Source organism: Schistocerca nitens, chromosome 6 (assembly GCF_023898315.1).
Source record: "Schistocerca nitens isolate TAMUIC-IGC-003100 chromosome 6, iqSchNite1.1, whole genome shotgun sequence".
Taxonomy (NCBI): Eukaryota; Metazoa; Arthropoda; class Insecta; order Orthoptera; family Acrididae; genus Schistocerca; species Schistocerca nitens.
In genome coordinates, this window is record NC_064619.1 from 497766536 (window position 1) to 497788640 (window position 22105).

The window sequence follows — 22105 nt, forward strand, 5'->3', positions numbered from 1 at the left end:
ACCGATACAAGATATCGTAGCGGTACTGCGAGAGGAAAAGAGACCAGCGAATGAATTTCTGCGCTGTACGTGGAGGTACAGGCTTGTTCGGATGAAAAAGCGATGTCAAAGGTTTGTGGTCTGTGATGATGGTAAAGTGACGACCATACAAGAAATCATGGAACTTAGTAACACCAAACACGAGAGCTAAAGCTTCTTTCTCTATCTGTGAATAATTGCGTTGCGCAGACGAGAGCAATTTTGAAGCAAAGGCAATAGGACGATCATGCGATCCATCTTTGTGCGCAAGCACAGCACCGATCCCGAAGTCCAATGCATCGACCATCAACAAAAGGGGTTTCCGGGGATCGAATGGCGTAAGGCAAGTATTGGAAAGCAACGCCGATTTCAACTGGCGAAAGGCGCGTTCGCATTCCGACGTCCAGACGAACGGAACACCTTTACGGCGTAAGCGATGAAGCGGAGCCGAAAGGGAAGAAGCGCGCGGCACAAACCTGGCATAGTAGTTAAATTTTCCCAACACACTCTGTAGCTGTTTCAAGTTCGGTGGCGAAGGCAACTCCTGTATGGCACGGAGGTGCTCTGGACTCGGATGTATTCCTTGGGCATTTATGACATGTCCCAGATATGGTAAGTCACGAGCAAAAAACACACATTTGTCCTTCCTCAAGCGAAGACCATTTTGTCGCAAGACCTGAAATAACGTTCGTAGGTTGGCTAAATGTTCGGCTTCTGTCTTTCCGGAGATCACAATATCGTCCAGATAGTTCGCAGCAGTAGGGACCGACGCACAAACAGTTTGTAAATATTGCTGAAACAATGTAGGGGCGGATGCACACCCGAATGGCAGTCGTTTGAATCGGTACAATCCAAGATGCGTGTTAACCACCAAGACGCGCTGGGATTCTTCGTCCACTGGTATTGCAAGTACGCATCTGCTAAGCCCAATTTCGAAAAGTATTTACCCGGGCACAGTTTATCAAAAAGATCTTCCGGGCGGAGCAAAGGAAAAGTTGCAGTCACAAGTTTTGGATTCACAGTTGCCTTGAAGTCCACGCAAAGTCTCAATTTTCCGGAAGGTTTTGGTAAAATTACTAAGGGTGAGGCCCAGAGAGAAGCCTGCACACGTTCAATTACACCTTGAGATTCTAAATCGTGTAACGTTCTTGCGACCTCATCACGCAATGCGTGGGGAACATTGCGCGCTCTGAAAAATTTCGGTTGCGCGTTCACTTTCAGTTCCAAATGTGCTGCATAGTTCTTAGCGCAACCAAGGCCCGGTGCAAAAATGTCTGCAAATTCTTCACAAAGACGAGAAACACTGGCGGAAGGCACAGTCTGGTTCACTAATAGGACCTGATTTACGATTGACAAGTGAAACAACTGAAATAAATCTAAACCAAACAAGTTCACTGCCGTAGAAGAACGAAGAACGTAAAATGACACAAGTTTTGTTTGTCCCTTGTATGTGGCAAGAAGGCTGCACTGTCCTAACACAGGTATCCGCTGTCCTAAGTAACTATGGAGCTGAACATTTGCGGCACGCAACGGAGGTTTGCCCAGTTGTGTGTACGTGTCTTGATTGAGCAATGAAACTGTAGCTCCGGTATCGAGCTGGAATGGTATCACTTTGCCTCCAAAGTCTAAGTCTACAAAAAGTTTATTGTCCTGCTGACGACAAGAGCGACCTTCACGTGCAATTTGAACTGATACAGGTACAGAAGCACTTGCGACTTTACGGGAGTTCCGGCGACGTCGACGCACACTTTTTGTGGAACGAACACAGTCACTGTTAGATAAAGTGGCACTGGACGGGGTGGAATTAACGACATGAATGTCCATGGGTGAAGGTCCACGAGCCTGATTGTCCCTGGTTCGATTCCGGCGAGAAGCATAGGGCCTGGAATGGTTTTGATTATCTGATCTTAGCTTTTTCTGGCAAACACTTTGAACATGTCCTTTCTTATGACAGTAAAAGCAAATAGCTTGGCGTGACGGGCAATTGTCACGCGAATGTCTAGTTGCACACCGCGGGCATGATTTTAGAACTGCATTGGCATGCTTACGCGGCACACGTGTTTGCGAGCTACGCTGCAACTGCGCGGACGTGCGCGAGGGCCGTTTAGCGTCCCGTGCTGCGCGCACGGCGGGCCGGTCAATGCGACACACTGCTGGCGAAGTTTCAAATGATTCCTGAGCAAAGTCAAGTGTGTCTTGCCTATCCAATATGTCGATGACTTGTTGAAGGGAGGGATTAACTAGTTTCAAAATCTGTTCCCTTATGCGAACATCAGAAACGTTCTGTGCTATTGCATCACGCACCATAGTATCTGAATACGGAAGTCCACATTCACATGCAAAATCACAATCCCTAGTAAGTCCCTGCAATGTTGCAACCCACTCCCTATTAGTCTGACCGGCCGTACGTTTTGTACGGAAGAACGTATACCGTTTTGCAACGACATTGACTGTTTCTTTGAAATAGGCATCTAAAGCAGACAAAATTTCTTCGTAGGACAGAGCTGCTACGTCGCGTCGGGGAAACAATTTCACTATCACACGGTAGGTGGACACACCGACACAAGAAAGCAAAAACGGCTGCCGCTCATTACCTTGAATTCTGTAGGCGGCTAGATGGAATCCAAATTGTCAGGACCATTCAGTCCACGACTCTTGGGTGGAATCAAAATGACGGAAGGACGGTGCAACTGCTTGGTGTGGCTGCGGTACCGATGAAGCGGCGGCGGCCGCATCGGGGTGCAGCGCACGTTGACCCTGGACGAGCTGTCCAAGGGCATCCAATAACGCCTGCGTCTGCTGATTCTGCAAGCGATAAAATTCGGACAGTACATCTGGAGAATGTGGCGAAGCCATGACACAAATAATTCAGAGCAAAGCAAGTAGAAAGAACACGATCCTGTAATCCTCGTCGTCAATCTGTTGTGGCTAACAAGCTAGTCACGCCACACTGAGAAGGAAGCCGAAAGGCACGCGTACACACACGCCGACTGGTGTCAAGTCTGGAACAGGATAAGTTATGACTGCTATAAAGAAAATACGTAGCTTTGGAATATACTTAACTTTTAATGCTTCCTTTGGTACATCTCTCTTGACTATACAAATGAGACTCGTAAGATACATGCACTGATACAATTGGCGCCTTGCTTGGTTGTAGCCATTAACTTAGCTGAAGGCTATTCTAACTGTCTCTCGGCAAATGAGAGCAAAGGCTTCGTCAGTATAGTCGCTAGCAACGTCGTCGTACAACTGGGGCGAGTTCTCGTACGTCTCTCGAGACCTGCCGTGTGGTGGCGCTCGGTCTGCGATCACACAGTGGCGACACGCGGGTCCGACATGTACTAATGGACCGCGGCCGATTTAAGCTACCACCTAGCAAGTGTGGTGTCTGGCAGTGACACCACAAATTGTATTTTGATTGTCCTGTTTGTGGTCAAGGTAAATTTTGCACATCATATTGCCTGCATAGCCTGTACTACAACCTTAACTGAGTGGCTGAAAGGAAAACGTTGAGCCATGCCATTCGCTGTTCCGATTGCGTGGTGTGAGCCTAAAGACCATTATTCAGACTGTTACTTGTGTCTTATAAATATTTCGGGACATTCAAGCAAAACCAGACATAAAATAAAGTATCCAAATGTATTTTCATTGGATTTGCCTGTGCCCCACGATGAGGGGTTGCCTGTTCCTATCTATAATTTGAAAGCCACGGAACCAGACACCATGTCAAGTGAATCAGAAAGTATTGAACATATAGCAGAGTACTGCCCTCAATATCATGACACTTCACCTCAGCTCTTTAATTAAAAGGAATTGAAGAATTTGGTTCACAATCTAAAACTTTTGGAACAGCAAGCTGAACTCTTGGGGTCAAGACTGCAACAACGGAACTTTCTAGCTCAAGGGACAAAAGTTTCCTGTTTCAGATCAAGAGGTGCTTCCTTCGCTCAGTATTTAGATATGCAGAATTCAGTGTGTGTGTAGTGATGTCAATGGTCTGATGATGCAGCTAGGTGTACAACATAATCCACAGGAGTGGCGGCTATTTATTCAGTCCAGTAAAACCAACTTGAAATTAGTACTCACCATATAGCAGAGACGCTGAGTTGCAGATAGGCACAACATAAAGATTTCACCCTTGTCAACAAGAACACACACACACACACACACACAAATGCAACTCACACACACAACTCTATCCTGGATTTTCCATTGTTTGAAAGCAGGACTACTGCATAATGGCAATGTGTTCCCATTGGTACCTTTGGCTTACACAGTATACATGAAAGAAACTTATGAAACCATGGCTTTGCTGCTAGAGGTGATCAAATATATATGGGCCATGAATGGCAGCTTTGCTGTGATTTAAAGGTTGTTGCACTCCTTACAGGTTTACAGGCTGGATTCACGAAATACTGCTGCTTTTTGTGCCTTTGGGACAGCTGTGGCACCGAGAACCCACTACACAGTCAAGGAATGGCCTATAAGGAAGTCATGTTCCTGGAAATGTAAATGTGAACAATGCCCCATTGGTCGAGTCTGATAAAATCATTTTGCCTCCCCTTCATATTAAGTTGGACCTTATCAATAACTTTGAAAAAGCTCTGGATAAAGAAGGTGAGGCCTTCAATCACTTAAAAGAAACGTATCCTAAATTGAGGCAGAGCTGAAAGAGGGCATATTTGTTGTACCATAAATAAGACAATTCCTGAAAGATCCAACCTTCGATACCAAACTCACAGATATCCAATTAGCTGCTTGGTCTTCTGTTAAAGCAATTGTGAAGGTCTTTTTGGGTAACAGAAAAGTCAAAAAGTATGTTACCATTGTGAATGATCCGTTGGACTACTATATGAACGTGGGGTGTAGAATGTCACTTAAAATTCACTTTTTACTTTCTCACCTTGGATTCTTCCCAGAAAATTTGGGAGCCGTAAGTGATGAGCTTGGAGAACACTTTCACCAAGACATTCTTACTGTGGAACACCGTCACCAAGGCCATTGGAACCCTCTGATGACGGGTGACTACTGATGGGGTCTCGTTAGGGAGAGTAATGAAATGGCAAACCAAAGATGATTAAAGGTGAAAATATTTTCTGAACTAATTTGGACCTTTTATTGGCATCATGCCCATATATACATACAAAATAGTATAGATTTCAAACATTCTGAATGTGTATTTTTTTTTTTACTTAATTTTGTCAATGTTCACTATTACCATTTTTTATTCTGCTGAGTATCTAAGAAATGTGATGTCATGGAGAAAAACTGATTTTACCAATGTATTCAGCACCCCAAAATTAGGTAAATCCACTCATTTACAAACCAGATGCTGAAAAAAAGTTTAAATTTGTTAACTAGTGTAATTGGTTATTTACAGTGAAAAGACATTGACCTTTTCCTACATCAATTTGTGCTTGGTATGTACTAAATGTATCTGTACCGAGTGAACAATCAACTATTAATTTCTCTATTACCAAAAAATTGCACTGTACAGAAAACTGTTCTAATTGTACCAGTGGCAGTTTGTACCTTGCAATTTTGCACTGGCAGTGTGGGGTATATGCTCACATTTCTTCAATTCTTGAAAGAATCCCTGTGACATCAAGTTAGTCATAGTATCTGTGTCAAGCACAATAGGTACATCAAGGTCACATATTTGGGCTTTAATAGTAGCTTGTGAACTGTTGGTGTTTGATTATGCCAATTAGTATCCTGTGAGGCTCTCAACTAAAATTCTCTTTACCTCTGCGTGTTATTTGGCATATGTGCGTTACTTTGCTGGCCGAATTCTGCTGTCTGTGGGTTGTTCGGTTTATGGTATTCTTCTGTGTTTGCCAAGCCATCGGCTGATAATTGCCGGTAGCTTGTCTCTGCACATATTGTACAAGCTGGCCATACGCTACACATCCATTGTAATTGTTTTCGCTAAATTTTTGGCCATTTCTTTTATATCTGCCTTTGAATTTACAGCTTTCTCCATTGCTGTTGTGATTACCATTACCGTAGGTCTGTGTGGGGTAAGGTTGCCATCTGTTTTGTACTACGAATCCATTGTTTACTTGTTGGTCCATAAATTTCTGTGGCGCTGTCGGCGAATTAACAGGCTTGGGTTTTAGTGATCTCTTTTCGTATATCAAATCTATTGAGTCCAGTACAGATAGAAAGTATTCGGTATCATGTTCCAGAAGGGTAATGAGTTTTTCCCTAATGTGGGCAGGAAGATGGCTCTTTAAAATTTTCAGTACATCTTCTTGAGATACCGTGTTCCTCCAGTATCTGGTTTTATTCAAATATTTTTCAAAATAGCCCTTTAAGCTTCCATACTCACTATTGAATGGAGTTGGGTTGAATACTTCATTCTGAGCCTCTCTTGTACGACCTCAGACCAATACTTATCTAGAAAGGCTCTCTCAAACTGTTCATAGTATTGGCAACGATCAGCCATGTCAGTAGCCCATAGCAGAATGTCACCCTGTGTGTATTCAACAACAAATCTAATTTTCTGGGCTTCGGTCCAGGTATGAGGTAAAATATTTTGAAATGAAATGTTCTGATAAAGACTACGAAGTGTTCTTTTTCCTTCAGAGGTAAATATCGGAAATTGTCAATGCCTAAGTAATCCCTCACCTGCAAGTAATGTTGAAATGTTGACAAACATGCCGCGCTGTCACTGACAGGCGTGTTTATGATTGCTTGTGGCGTTGCACATGGCAACTGCACTTGCTCGACTGGTGCAACTGCCGGCAAGTGTTGTTGCATTGTGCAACCTTTGCTATTTTACTTTGATGAGCTAGCCCCCATATTGTGGGTAACCAGTGAAGGTATCTAACTTCTCTAAAAGCATGGGTTTGTTTTATGTCATAGGGGTATAACCCCACTTTTACGTTCCCAGAATTAACATTTTCCTGCCGTTTGACATTTTTTTATCGGTCCCGTTAAATTTCTTAGGCCCACAATATTAATTTGCACCTGATTTTGCACCAACATACACTCCTGGAAATTGAAATAAGAACACCGTGAATTCATTGTCCCAGGAAGGGGAAACTTTATTGACACATTCCTGGGGTCAGATACATCACATGATCACACTGACAGAACCACAGGCACATAGACACAGGCAACAGAGCATGCACAATGTCGGCACTAGTACAGTGTATATCCACCTTTCGCAGCAATGCAGGCTGCTATTCTCCCATGGAGACGATCGTAGAGATGCTGGATGTAGTCCTGTGGAACGGCTTGCCATGCCATTTCCACCTGGCGCCTCAGTTGGACCAGCGTTCGTGCTGGACGTGCAGACCGCGTGAGACGACGCTTCATCCAGTCCCAAACATGCTCAATGGGGGACAGATCCGGAGATCTTGCTGGCCAGGGTAGTTGACTTACACCTTCTAGAGCACGTTGGGTGGCACGGGATACATGCGGACGTGCATTGTCCTGTTGGAACAGCAAGTTCCCTTGCCAGTCTAGGAATGGTAGAACGATGGGTTCGATGACGGTTTGGATGTACCGAGCACTATTCAGTGTCCCCTCGACGATCACCAGTGGTGTACGGCCAGTGTAGGAGATCGCTCCCCACACCATGATGCCGGGTGTTGGCCCTGTGTGCCTCGGTCGTATGCAGTCCTGATTGTGGCGCTCACCTGCACGGCGCCAAACACGCATACGACCATCATTGGCACCAAGGCAGAAGCGACTCTCATCGCTGAAGACGACACGTCTCCATTCGTCCCTCCATTCACGCCTGTCGTGACACCACTGGAGGCGGGCTGCACGATGTTGGGGCGTGAGCGGAAGACGGCCTAACGGTGTGCGGGACCGTAGCCCAGCTTCATGGAGACGGTTTCGAATGGTCCTCGCCGATACCCCAGGAGCAACAGTGTCCCTAATTTGCTGGGAAGTGGCGGTGCGGTCCCCTACGGCACTGCGTAGGATCCTACGGTCTTGGCGTGCATCCGTGCGTCGCTGCGGTCCGGTCCCAGGTCGACGGGCACGTGCACCTTCCGCCGACCACTGGCGACAACATCGATGTACTGTGGAGACCTCACGCCCCACGTGTTGAGCAATTCGGCGGTACGTCCACCCGGCCTCCCGCATGCCCACTATACGCCCTCGCTCAAAGTCCGTCAACTGCACATACGGTTCACGTCCACGCTGTCGCGGCATGCTACCAGTGTTAAAGACTGCGATGGAGCTCCGTATGCCACGGCAAACTGGCTGACACTGACGGCGGCGGTGCACAAATGCTGCGCAGCTAGCGCCATTCGACGGCCAACACCGCGGTTCCTGGTGTGTCCGCTGTGCCGTGCGTGTGATCATTGCTTGTCCAGCCCTCTCGCAGTGTCCGGAGCAAGTATGGTGGGTCTGACACACCGGTGTCAATGTGTTCTTTTTTCCATTTCCAGGAGTGTATTTATAATTTTCCTGTGATTTACACATGATGAAAAAATGTTTGTGGAGAAAAAATGATGTTGGCCATTCAGTAGTGTTTACAAACATTACATGGTTTAGTTTCTTGACACCAGGGTACTCTACTCAGCGGATTTGAACCAGTGAACATGGGAAAGTTGGAACAATTCGTGCCATATAACCCGCCACTGCCAAGCTCTACTTGGCGAGGTGGCTGATGTAACTAGGTTCATTCGACTGAAGATATCATGACCAATCACAACCATTTCCAAACTGTCTCTACTGCACAAATGCAGTTTCGTGATTGTTGTGATCATCTTTATACCTTTGTCGGACCATATTTAGTGTGTTTCAGCGTATGGCCACTTGGAGCGCTAGTTGACACAGTCATTCACTTTGCGTTGTTCAAATGGTTTTAGTTTAAACACAGTGCCGGTTACACGTTTAGAGAATTTATTCTCATTTTCAAGTGCTGTATTTACATATGTATTTTTGTGATGTTACACAAACAAACAATGTGAGTGATAGTGTGCGTGCGTGTGCGTGTATGTTTCCACATAACTGATGAGACACCTGATAACCTCAAAAAGACAACTACAGCGCAAGGGACAAAGAATAACATATTCAAATACCATACAAAATACTTATTTACATATTTGCAGTTGACAATAAGAAAAAATTCTCAAAAATGATAAGCATGAAAAATACGTAACTAGTGCAGTATTTCATTATTTAAATAATGAATGACAGCTGCAGGCTTTCAAAAACATGTACATAAAGTGCAAGAGGGTATCCTATACTTATCTTTTACAGCTTAAAACATTATTTCCCACGTTTTACATTTTCCGCCGTTTTACTTTTTTTTTTTTTTTTTTTTAAAAAATCTGTTGAAAAGTGTAAAAGCGGAGTTTCACTGTTTTGGAATGTGAGTAGTTTTAGCAATACTGCCTCATAACCTTTCCTCTGCTGCCTTAAAACCTGAATCTATTTTAGGTTGAAGTTGACTTTCTTTCTCTTTTGAAGCTTCTTTTTACAGTATTTACATAAATATTGCGCTATTGACACTACTTTTTCAGCAGGGCTGCTGCCACTTATCCAGCATCCCGGCTTCAGCTTTTTCAGTTCTTTCCTTTACAACTACACATAATTTATCACTCTGTTTTTTGGCAAATTCTGACTATATACTTAACTGGTCTAATCTTAGACTCAGCTTTTGTAATTTTGTAGGTAGGTTTTTGCATACGTCTTGCAGCTCACTGACTGCGTCCGTCACATTTTATACCGAAGCATCCACTTGGGATTGCATCTCCTCAAGTTGAGAATGCACTTGACTAAGGTTTTGTAACTCACCTGCAAGTTGTTCCTGTTTATAATCTATGGATGTTACTTTTTTCCGTTAACATATTTATATTGCGAAACATTTCGGTAATTATTTCTTGTTTTAGTTGTTTACTGAACTCGGTCAACTTCCTGGATAGTTCGTCAGATAATTCAGTGCGTATAGTTTTGCTCACCTCATCTCACTGAACTGTTGACTGATACTATTCCTGAAATCGTTAAATGCCTGATTTTGTTGTGTAATTTGTTGTCCTATATTTTCCTGATGTCTTGTGAACTGCTGTGTAAACTGTTGTGTTATGAGTTGCACGGGCTGTGTCAAATTATGTGTTTCGCTAGTATTTACATTGCTTTTATGAGCTGTTTCCTGTTCTTGTGTTTGTGACGATGTGAGCAGATAATCAAAGGATTTTTGTTGTCGCACACCTCAGTTTCACTATTTGAAAAAATGTTTCCTAGTGAGAACTGAGAAGTTGTCTTGCCGAGCATCATAAAAATAACATCATGATTAGTTATATTATCAGTGTCATCATTTTTAATAGTGGGATGCCAACCTGGCTGTTTTGGTAGCCATCAGCCGCTTCACGATTTGGCGTGTTATTCTGTGTGTTCAAAAGTATCCGAACACCTGGCTGAAAATGACATAAAAGTTCGTGGCGCCCCCCGTCAGTAATGCTGGAATTGAATATGGTGTTGGCCCACCCTTAGCATTGATGACAGCTTCCACTCTCGCAGGCAAATGTTCAATCAAGTGCTGGAAGAATTCTTGGGGAATGGCAGCCCATTCTTCATGGAGTGCTGCACTGAGGAGAGGTATCGATGTCGTTTGTGAGGCCTGGCACGAAATCGGCGTTGCAAAACATCCCAAAGGTGTTCTATAGTATTCAGGTCAGGACTCTGTGCAAGCCAGCCCATTACAGGGATGTTACTGTTGTGTAACCACTCCGCCGTAGGCCGTACATCATGAACAGGCGCTTGATCGTGTTGAAAAATTTCATTTGCTGTCCTCGAATTGCTCTTAAACAGTGGGAAGCAAGAAGGCACTTTGCTCTGATAGTGCCACGCAAAACAACAAGGGGTTCAAGCCCCTTCCATGAAAAACACTACCACACTATAACACCACCTCCTCCGAATTTTACTGTTGACACTACACATGCTCGCAGATGGCGTTCACTGGGCATTCGCCATACCCACACCATGCCATCGGATCACCACATTGTGTACCGTGATTCATCACTCCACACAACGTTTTTCCCACTAGTCAGTCATCCATTGTTTACGCTCCTTACACCAAGCAAGGCGTCATTTGGTATTTACTGGTGTGGTGTGTGGCTTATGAGCAGCCACTCGACCATGAAATCCAAGTTTTCTCACCTCCTGCCTAACTGTCATAGTACTTGCAGTGGATCCTGAGGTATTTTGGAATTTCTGTGTGATGATATGGATAGATGTCTGCCTATTGCACATTACAACCCTCTTCAACTGTCGGTGGTCTCTGTCAGTCAACAGACGAGGTCGGCCTGTACGCTTTTGTGTTGTATGTGTCCCTTCACATTTCCACCCCACTATCACATCAGAAACAGTGGACCTAGTGATGTTTAGGAGTGGGGAAATCTCGCATACAGATGTATGACACAAGTGACACCCAATCAGCTGACTACGTTCGAAGTCCGTGATTTCCGCGGAGTGCCCTATTCTGCTCTCTCACGATGTCTAATGACTACTGAGGTTGCTGATATGGAGTACATGGCAATAGGTGGTAGCACAATGCACCTAATATCAAAAATGTATGTTTTTGGGGGTACCTTCAACTGTTGCCAAACTCTGATTTCCGACATCTTGGCACATTGCATTTTGTAATGAGTTTTCAACAATGGTCATTTCCTGTGACTCCATTGTGAACACTGTTTAACAAAATTATGAAAAAAAAATAAAAAATCAAATTTTGTTTGTATCTGTACTTCTCAATTAAAGTAGATTTATGTGTGTATTCATTAACAAACCAGATTATTCTCCAATACCGTCTTATAAAATTTGAATGGCTTATTTTGCACTTCAATGTTGACTTTATACAAATTTTCGTCTTTGCTATAGAAATGCACTTTCCGTAAAGGATATTAATTAGAAGGAAAATACACTCCTGGAAATGGAAAAAAGAACACATTGGCACCGGTGTGTCAGACCCACCATACTTGCTCCGGACACTGCGAGAGGGCTGTACAAGCAATGATCACACGCACGGCACAGCGGACACACCAGGAACCGCGGTGTTGGCCGTCGAATGGCGCTAGCTGCGCAGCATTTGTGCACCGCCGCCGTCAGTGTCAGCCAGTTTGCCGTGGCAGACGGAGCTCCATCGCAGTCTTTAACACTGGTAGCATGCCGCGACAGCGTGGACATAAACCGTATGTGCAGTTGACGGACTTTGAGCGAGGGCGTATAGTGGGCATGCGGGAGGCCGGGTGGACGTACCGCCGAATTGCTCAACACGTGGGGCGTGAGGTCTCCACAGTACATCGATGTTGTCGCCAGTGGTCGGCGGAAGGTGCACGTGCCCGTCGACCTGGGACCGGATCGCAGCGACGCACGGATGCACGCCAAGACCGTAGGATCCTACGCAGTGCCGTAGGGGACCGCACCGCCACTTCCCAGCAAATTAGGGACACTGTTGCTCCTGGGGTATCGGCGAGGACCATTCGCAACCGTCTCCATGAAGCTGGGCTACGGTCCCGCACACCGTTAGGCCGTCTTCCGCTCACGCCCCAACATCGTGCAGCCCGCCTCCAGTGGTGTCGCGACAGGCGTGAATGGAGGGACGAATGGAGACGTGTCGTCTTCAGCGATGAGAGTCGCTTCTGCCTTGGTGCCAATGATGGTCGTATGCGTGTTTGGCGCCGTGCAGGTGAGCGCCACAATCAGGACTGCATACAACCGAGGCACACAGGGCCAACACCCGGCATCATGGTGTGGGGAGCGATCTCCTACACTGGCCGTACACCACTGGTGATCGTCGAGGGGACACTGAATAGTGCACGGTACATCCAAACCGTCATCGAACCCATCGTTCTACCATTCCTAGACCGGCAAGGGAACTTGCTGTTCCAACAGGACAATGCACGTCCGCATGTATCCCGTGCCACCCAACGTGCTCTAGAAGGTGTAAGTCAACTACCCTGGCCAGCAAGATCTCCGGATCTGTCCCCCATTGAGCATGTTTGGGACTGGATGAAGCGTCGTCTCACGCGGTCTGCACGTCCAGCACGAACGCTGGTCCAACTGAGGCGCCAGGTGGAAATGGCATGGCAAGCCGTTCCACAGGACTACATCCAGCATCTCTACGATCGTCTCCATGGGAGAATAGCAGCCTGCATTGCTGCGAAAGGTGGATATACACTGTACTAGTGCCGACATTGTGCATGCTCTGTTGCCTGTGTCTATGTGCCTGTGGTTCTGTCAGTGTGATCATGTGATGTATCTGACCCCAGGAATGTGTCAATAAAGTTTCCCCTTCCTGGGACAATGAATTCACGGTGTTCTTATTTCAATTTCCAGGAGTATAGATTAACTACTGCAAGAGAGTGAGCACCAAGTGCGGCCATGTAAGCATATAGCTTCCTACCTTAACCCTCCATTGCTCGTGTGGATGACACTCATCATCCATATGACTTCCCTGCTCAATTTTGTCTGACAGAGCTGGATTGAGTTCGCGCCATTTTCAGTACCTTTCTGTTAAGTCTCCAGATGTTAGCTCCAGTCATTGTTGACTTTCAGTTACAGAAGATACATTGTTTATGAACAACCACCCATGTCACACTTACGAGGTCAGCTTTAACTTCATACTCAAAACTGGAGCTGGTCTATAATGCACTGTATAATCAATTTTGTCCTTTTGTAAACGTATCCCCTTGGCTACTTCACTATCAGTGGATTTAACATGGGGGGGGGGGGGGGGGGGGGGGAGTGAAACATCATTCGCAGTACTACACGCTGACTTAAGCAGAACAACGGTCTCTGAACATCACAGTATTTTTGTGTTGTCACTTCATCTTTTATTGTCATTCTGTGGAAGTGCAAGAATTGATCAACATTGCTTTTATTCATCTGGTTGAGTCTGTAGATGTTGTAGTGGAAGTAAAATCTGCCTGCTGGGTTGAAGTCGTCACTGTTTGTTGTGTATCTCGTTGTTACCCGTGATGAAGAGTGGTACTTACTTGTCAATTAATAAAGCCTTGCTCCGCACCCTAGCATGACTGAATTCATCAGATGAGCCAAACAAACTGACTGAGTGAGGGAGGTTTGGCAACCCTGTACCTGCTAAGCAACAGTCAGTGCAAGTTGAGAACTCATTAGTGGCATTGTGTTTCTTGGCCCTTTAAGAAACTACACACATCAAAAAAAGTTTTGCATCACTCCGGTTCCCAGAACTCCTGAAGATAAATGTTGACGTAGATATTGTAGCACAGACACAGTCCCTTTGACTGTTCAGGGACATCACTAAACCCTTGCAAAGATGTAAACAACCATGCATGAACAGCGCATATTAGATGGAGGAAGTCTGACAGCCAATCAGTTCCAGTCACTCCACCATGAAGGAGGTACACGGCTTGTGTTGTCTGTAGTTCAACCATGGCTAGATGTTCAATGCCGTGTTTCGATCGAGTCCGCATTTTTACCTTGTGCCAGGAAGAGCTCTCAACAAGGGAAGTGTCCAGACGTCTCAGAGTGAACCAGAGCGATGTTTTTCGGACATGTAGGAGGAACAGAGAGAGACAGGAACTGTCGATGACATGCCTCGCTCAGGACACCCAAGGGCTGCTACTGCAGTGGATGACCGCTACCTACGGATTATGGCTCTGAGGAACCCTCACAGCAACTCTACCGTGTTGAATAATGTATTTTGTGCAGCCACAGGATGTAGTGTTAAGACTCAAACTGTGCGCAATAGGCTGCATGATGCACAACTTCACTCCTGATGTCCATGGGGAAATCCATCTTTTGCAACCATGACACCATGCAGCATTGTACAAATGGGCCCAACAACATGCCGAATGGACCGCTCAGGACTGGCATCACGTTCTCTTCACCGATGAGTGTTGTATTTGCCTTCAACCAGACAATTGTTGGAGATGTGCGCCGCTGGTGGTCATGGAAGGCACTGTATCACCTGTACGATACGTGAATGCCACCCTCAGATCGATATTGCAAGCAACAATATCGGAAGCATATTGGCAAGGCATTAATCATTATGGACTAAAATTCGCGCCCCATAGTCCACATTTTGTGAATGACTTCCTTCAGGATAAAGACATCGCTCGACTAGAGTGACCAGCATGTTCTCCAGTCATGAACCCTATAAAAAATGCATGGGATAGGTTGGAAAGCTCTGTTTATGGACGACGTGACCCACCAACCACTGAGGGACTGATCTACGCACCTCACCGTTGAGGATTGGACAATCTACATCTACATTTATACTCCGCAAGCCACCCAACGGTGTGTGGCGGAGGGCACTTTACGTGCCACTGTCATTACCTCCCTTTCCTGTTCCAGTCGCGTATGGTTCGCGGGAAGAACAACTGTCTGAAAGCCTCCATGCGCGCTCTAATCTCTCTAATTTTACATTCGTGATCTCCTCGGGAGGTATAAGTAGGGGGAAGCAATATATTCGATAACTCATCCAGAAACGCACCCTCTCGAAACCTGGCAAGCAAGCTACACCGCAATGCAGAGCGCCTTTCTTGCAGAGTCTGCCACTTGAGTTTATTAAACATCTCCGTAACGCTATCACGGTTACCAAATAACCCTGTGACGAAACGCGCCGCTCTTCTTTGGATCTTCTCTATCTCCTCCGTCAACCCGATCTGGTACGGATTCCACACTGTTGAGCAATACTCAAGTATAGGTCGAACGAGTGTTTTGTAAGCCACCTCCTTTGTTGATGGACTACATTTTCTAAGCACTCTCCCAATGAATCTCAACCTGGTACCCGCCTTACCAACAATTAATTTTATATGATCATTCCACTTCAAATCGTTCCGCACGTGTACTCCCAGATATTTAACAGAAGTAACTGCTACCAGTGTTTGTTCCGCTATCATATAATCATATAATAAAGGATCCTCCTTTTTATGTATTCACAATACATTACATTTGTCTATGTTAAGGGACAGTTGCCACTCCCTGCACCAAGTGCCTATCCGCTGCAGATCTTCCTGCATTTCACTACAATTTTCTAATGCTGCAACTTCTCTGTATACTACAGCATGATCCGCGAAAAACTGCATGGAACTTTCGACACGATCTACTAGGTCATTTATATATATTGTGAAAAGCAATGGTCCCATAATACTCCCCTGTGGCACGCCAGAGGTTACTTTAACGTCTGTAGACGTCTCTCCATTGATAACATCGTGCTGTGTTCTGTTTGCTAAAAACTCTTCAATCCAGCCACACAGCTGGTCTGATATTCCGTAGGCTCTTACTTTATCAGGCGACAGTGCGGAACTGTATCGAACGCCTTCCGGAAGTCAAGAAAAATAGCATCTACCTGGGAGCCTGTATCCAATATTTTCTGGGTCTCATGAACAAATAAAGCGAGTTGGGTCTCACACGATCACTGTTTCCGGAATCCATGTTGATTCCTACATAGTAGATTCTGGGTTTCCAAAAACGACGTGATATTCGAGCAAAAAACATGTTCTAAAATTCTACAACAGATCGACGTCAGAGATATAGGTCTATAGTTTTGCGCATCTGCTCGACGACCCTTCTTGAAGACTGGGACTACCTGTGCTCTTTTCCAATCATTTGGAACCTTCCGTTCCTCTAGAGACTTGCGGTACACGGCTGTTAGAAGGGGGGGGGGGGGCAAGTTCTTTTGCGTATTCTGTGTAGAATTGAATTGGTATCCCGTCAGGTCCAGTGGACTTTCCTCTGTTGAGTGATTTCAGTTGCTTTTCTATTCCTTGGACACTTATTTCGATGTCAGCCATTTTTTCGTTTGTGCGAGGATTTAGAGAAGGAACTGCAGTGCGGTCTTCCTCTGTGAAACAGCTTTGGAAAAAGGTGTTTAGTATTTCAGCTTTACGTGTGTCATCCTCTGTTTCAATGCCATCATCATCCCGGAGTGTCTGGGTATGCTGTTTCGAGCCACTTACTGATTTAACGTAAGACCAGAACTTCCTAGGATTTTCTGTCAATTCGGTACATAGAATTTTACTTTCGAATTCACTGAACGCTTCACACATAGCCCTCCTTACGCTAACTTTGACATCGTTTAGCTTCTGTTTGTCTGAGAGGTTTTGGCTGCATTTAAACTTGGAGTGAAGCTCTCTTTGCTTTCGCAGTAGTTTCCTAACTTTGTTGTTGTACCATGGTGGGTTTTTCCCATCCCTCACAGTTTTACTCGGCATGTACCTGTCTAAAACGCATTTTACGATTGCCTTGAACTTTTTCCATAAACACTCAACATTGTCAGTGTCGGAACAGAAATTTTCGTTTTGATCTATTAGGTAGTCTGAAATCTGCCTTTATTACTCTTGCTAAACAGATAAACCTTCCTCCCTTTTTTTATATTCCTATTATCTTCCATATTCAGGGATGCTGCAACGGCCTTATGATCACTAATTCCCTGTTCTGCACATACAGAGTCGAAAAATTCGGGTCTGTTTTTTATCAGTAGCTCCAAGATGTTATCTCCACGAGTTGGTTCTCTGTTTAATTGCTCGAGGTAATTTTCGCATAGTGCACTCAGTATAATGTCACTCGATGCTCTGTCCCTACCACCCGTCCTAAACATCTGAGTGTCCCAGTCTATATCTGGTAAATTGAAATCTCCACCTAAGACTATAACATGCTGAGAAAATTTATGTGAAATGTATTCCAAATTTTCTCTCAGTTGTTCTGCCACTAATGCTGCTGAGTCGGGAGGTCGGTAAAAGGAGCCAATTATTAACCTGGCTCGGTTGTTGAGTGTAACCTCCACCCATAATAATTCACAGGAACTATCCACTTCTACTTCACTACAGGATAAACTACTACTAACAGCGACGAACACTCCACCACTGGTTGCATGCAATCTATCCTTTCTAAACACCGTTTGTGTCCTTTGTAAAAATTTCGGCAGAATTTATATCTGGACCAACAGTGCCTTGATGAACTTGTGGATAGTATGCCGCGACAAATACCGGCGTGCATCAGTGCAAGAGAACGTGCTACTGGGTATTAGAAGTATCGGTGTGTACAGCAGTCTGGACCACCACCTCTGAAGGTTTCGCTGTAAGGTGGTACAACATGCAATGTGTGGTTTTTATGAGCAATAAAAAGGGAAGAAATGATGTTTATGTTGATCTCTTATTCTAATGTTCTGTACAGGTTCCGGAACTCTTGGAACTGAGGTGATGCAAAACTTTTTTTGTTGTATGTATCAGTGACAAGACTTACCGACCAATATTGTTCCAGTAGTCTGTTATGTGTTTCTAGCTAATTTTATATGTACAGTATGGTGCCTCTGTTATAAAGTCAAAATATATTCAGGCTGCTGCACTCTCTGGCCTAAGTTGTGAAGCCTGGATGGCATATTCCTTAGCCACCCTTTTGTTCCGACTCCCTCCTTGCCATGATTCGCCTCCCTTTTGTTCTGCCTCACTTCTTGCTTTGTCACCCTCCCCACCCCCACCCCTACCCCCTGACTGAGGTGCTCTGCCGTATTAAAATCTTTGAAGTGCTTTAGGACTAAGACTGTTCATTGTAAATATACTAATCTTAATTTAAAGGCTAGATTCTATACCAGCATGTGTGGTGAATTGCTTGTAGATGAATGATTTACCTGCTAAATTTCAAATAAGGTGTTACTTCACATCCACTATATGGATGATGTCACACCAAAAAACATAAATGCTTGCAGGAATTATTGTGTTCATGCTATGTTTGCTTGCTGTCATTTGATGTATTTGCTCTGCCCCTCCCCTTATTTTTTTACCTAATCAAGTCTGCATAGTAACTGCTTCTGTTTTTGTGAATGTTTATTACAGAGGTAGAGGACAAAAACAACAGAAATGTGTTAGCTACATAGTAATCAAAGATAATCTCTAGATCAAGCTACTCGATCCGAAAATCACATTATTCAAGACTTTCTTCTTTAATTATTGACAAACATACATATTATTGTTGTTTTCCCCTTTTCCGTGCCACTTAGTATCTCCCTCGGAATTTTGTCTCAATGAGGGTTAGGGTTATATCAAGTTATATTTTTTTGGTTGTGGATGGATGAACTGTAATAATTTTATTTGAATTTAATTAACACTAACTGTAAGTTAGTGATTAGTGTTTCATAGTATTGGAATTTTGAGCTGGCATGTAATAATGTTGGCTACTGAAAGCAACAGCTCGTTTGTTGTGTGACCAATTCTTAGCTCGGTAGCCTTTCCTCGGTTATGTCGTCTCTCTCCCCCCTTCAGCAGAGGGTGAAAGTACTGCTTCAGTTGTATTGTTCTTTTTGTTTTCCAATAGTTTAACCATGACTGGTTTCGGGCTTTTACATGCCCATCATCAGGTGTGATAACTTAGTGCTGTGGCCACGATTGGCGATTGTAGGAGGCGTTGGAGCCCCAGTGAATGGATTGTATTGCAGTGAACAGCTGATGCTAGGGTGACAGGTCCCATTCTATCCATTTCTTCATTGCCACTCCAGACCATCAGACAGAATGCTGAATGCTCACAAAGATCCCTAGACCTTGCGATGGGTGCTCACAGCCTCACATCAGTGAGTGTTCAAATATTGTACAGTATTTTTAGAATTTTGGAATAAAAATCGTTTAAAAGTTGTTGCATTGCTCTTTGAGAATACGTGGCACCAAATAAAGCTGGGTATAAATTTTACTGTGTAAAGGTTCTCATAAATCTCTGCAGACATGATCACAAAATAAATAAATTGTTTCATTAGAAAACGTATTATTCAAAAAGTACAGGTTTTATACTTTGGGGCACTTCAGGAAACGAAACCCAGGACACAACAATGCATTTTGGAAAAATCTTTGATGCGCAGCAGCATGTGAACTGCATATTTGTGTAATATGGCAGGTTAGTTTCCGAAGTACTGATGTAGAGATTCCAATATGCTTTTGTCAACCAATTGTGGCTCAGGACACTTGATGTAATCATCCAGTAGCAACATCACTGTTTCTTTGTGGCAACACACAAATGCCTCCGATAACACTAGGCATTTAGTACCATTAAAACAGAAACCATAACTCCCGAAGTAATATTCAGACTATGTAGCAATGAGAAAAGTGATGCATTCAAATACATTTAATGTTGAGGGTAACGAAAAAGTAATGTATTATTTCTTACGAGCGATGGGCTCGACGGAACATTGCAGATAACCCCTGCAGTGTTTGGTGCACAGCAGTGAAATCTATAATCATGCGTGTCAGAAATATCAAGTTGCTGCAATTTAAGCTGTGCTTTTAGTTTCCTGCCTAACAACACCCTTGTAAAAAAACAGCAAAACGTTTTGAAGTTGAATATTATGTGTGAAACCTTAGTTTTTCTTGTAGCTGTACACCACATATATTAATTTAAACTATTAACTTTTCCTCTTTGTGTAGTTGCTATTGGCTGACTACATTATGTGTTCTATGCTTTGAATATCTGCAATCATTGCTGGCGGGACATTTACTTTGTATGTCAGTGATAGAACTACCAAGTTGTTGAGTAGAGAGACATCGTGGCTATGGGTAATCTGCGTAAACCAGTTGTAGAAGTTTGTCATTGATGCATCATGTACATGGATGGCGTTAACCTCTTCAGCATCAGCTAAGGCCTGAAGATGGTTCACTGAAGCACCGAAACTGGTAGCTATACAATAAATGACGTCATAAGAACAGTTGTGGGTGTTTCATTTTCTTACTTCCAAATTTTGGGTTTTTGTAGTTACCTTAAATCACTTCGTGCCAATACCAGTATCATTGATTTGAAAGAACATGGTCAGTTACTTTCCCTGCCTGATCTTATATTGCTTCCTCCTACGTATATCTCTAGAAAAGACCATGAAAGTAAAATTAGTGAGATTTGAGCTCACATGAAGGCTTACAAACAACTGTTTTCCTGTGTATTATTAAGAACTGGAATGGAACGCAGGGAAGTACATGAAGTACACTCTGACATATACTGTAAGGTCGATTGCAGAGTACTGATATAGGTGCTCTTCCTCTAATGTCCTCGGCATTAACAGAACACTTAACACTAACTTGCCTTACCTTCTTTGACATTTTCCATGTCCTACCAAGCTGTTACAAATATGTGTGTGGAACATACAGATATCTATGTATCTAACTAACTTGCCTTTTCCTGTCCATCTAGTCATTTTCCTCATCTGTCTTGAGTACGGAACTCATGCATTGTGTGTATGATTTCAGTTTCAATGTAGTCTGTTTTTCTTTTCGGCATGTTGATTATATCTTGTTTGATTTTCAGATCTACTTTCAATTTTGCTCTAGTGTATGTTCTTCCATTAGCCGTTGAGGTTTGTTTCCTCTAGAAGATGAGTCACATATTTTGTATTAACACATATTCCTCCTCCTCCTCCTCCTCCTCCTCCTCCTCCTCTTTCTCAGTTTAAGAGTATGAAAACTTAATGAGATTATTAGAATAGTTCAGGTAATACAGAATTTCCTTATCTGTCTGTTCTGAATTTCCCAAAATTGTAATAGCTGCTGCTTTATCTTCTATTGGCAATCTACACAATCATTTAAAGAAACATTTGAATGCTTGCTCCATAAAATTTTGTGTGAACTATCATTTTCTCTTCCTGTAGCAGAAGTACTACTACACTATTGTACTCCCAGATTTTCAGGTGAACATTCTTCCTTCAAGTTACAGACTTTCTTAAATAAATCCTGAAGATATATATACTGTGTGGATAAACACACAATATCCTTATAGCAGTCTTTGCGTAGTCAGGGAAAAATTATACCCAGCCTCCTCAATGCTTATTTTATTTTATTTAGAAAATAGTTTACAAGATAAAATACATATCCTGTAACTAGAAAAAACTTAGGTTATGGTTTGGTACATTATTCAGTTTCACTATATACATTGTTGGTCATATTCTTTATCAGTGATTTAAGCAACTTCATTTTCAGTGGATCAGAAGACCCTGTATTTGCCTTACCACAGGATATGGATAAACGACAAAGTATTGCTAGTGTTGTTGATGAAAGGATTACTTATGTTACAAGAAGGAGTGTGCACAAAGCAGTCCCTGCAGGAATGGGTATGTAAATTAAGTGTGCAAATGCCACAATATGTTTTTTAATATGACTGATCTTAAATATTT

General features: G+C 43.7%; 1 protein-coding gene across 3 annotated transcripts in view; it reads left to right on the forward strand.

Moving 5' to 3' along the window:
- The window catches only part of LOC126262468 (girdin), a 242450-nt gene that overhangs the window by 153181 nt on the left and 67164 nt on the right, over positions 1-22105 (forward strand). For all 3 annotated transcript variants that reach the window (XM_049959128.1, XM_049959129.1, XM_049959130.1), the window contains one exon: positions 21912-22042. In XM_049959128.1, coding sequence (XP_049815085.1) covers positions 21912-22042 — 131 coding nt within the window. The remainder of the gene's footprint in view (positions 1-21911; positions 22043-22105) is intronic.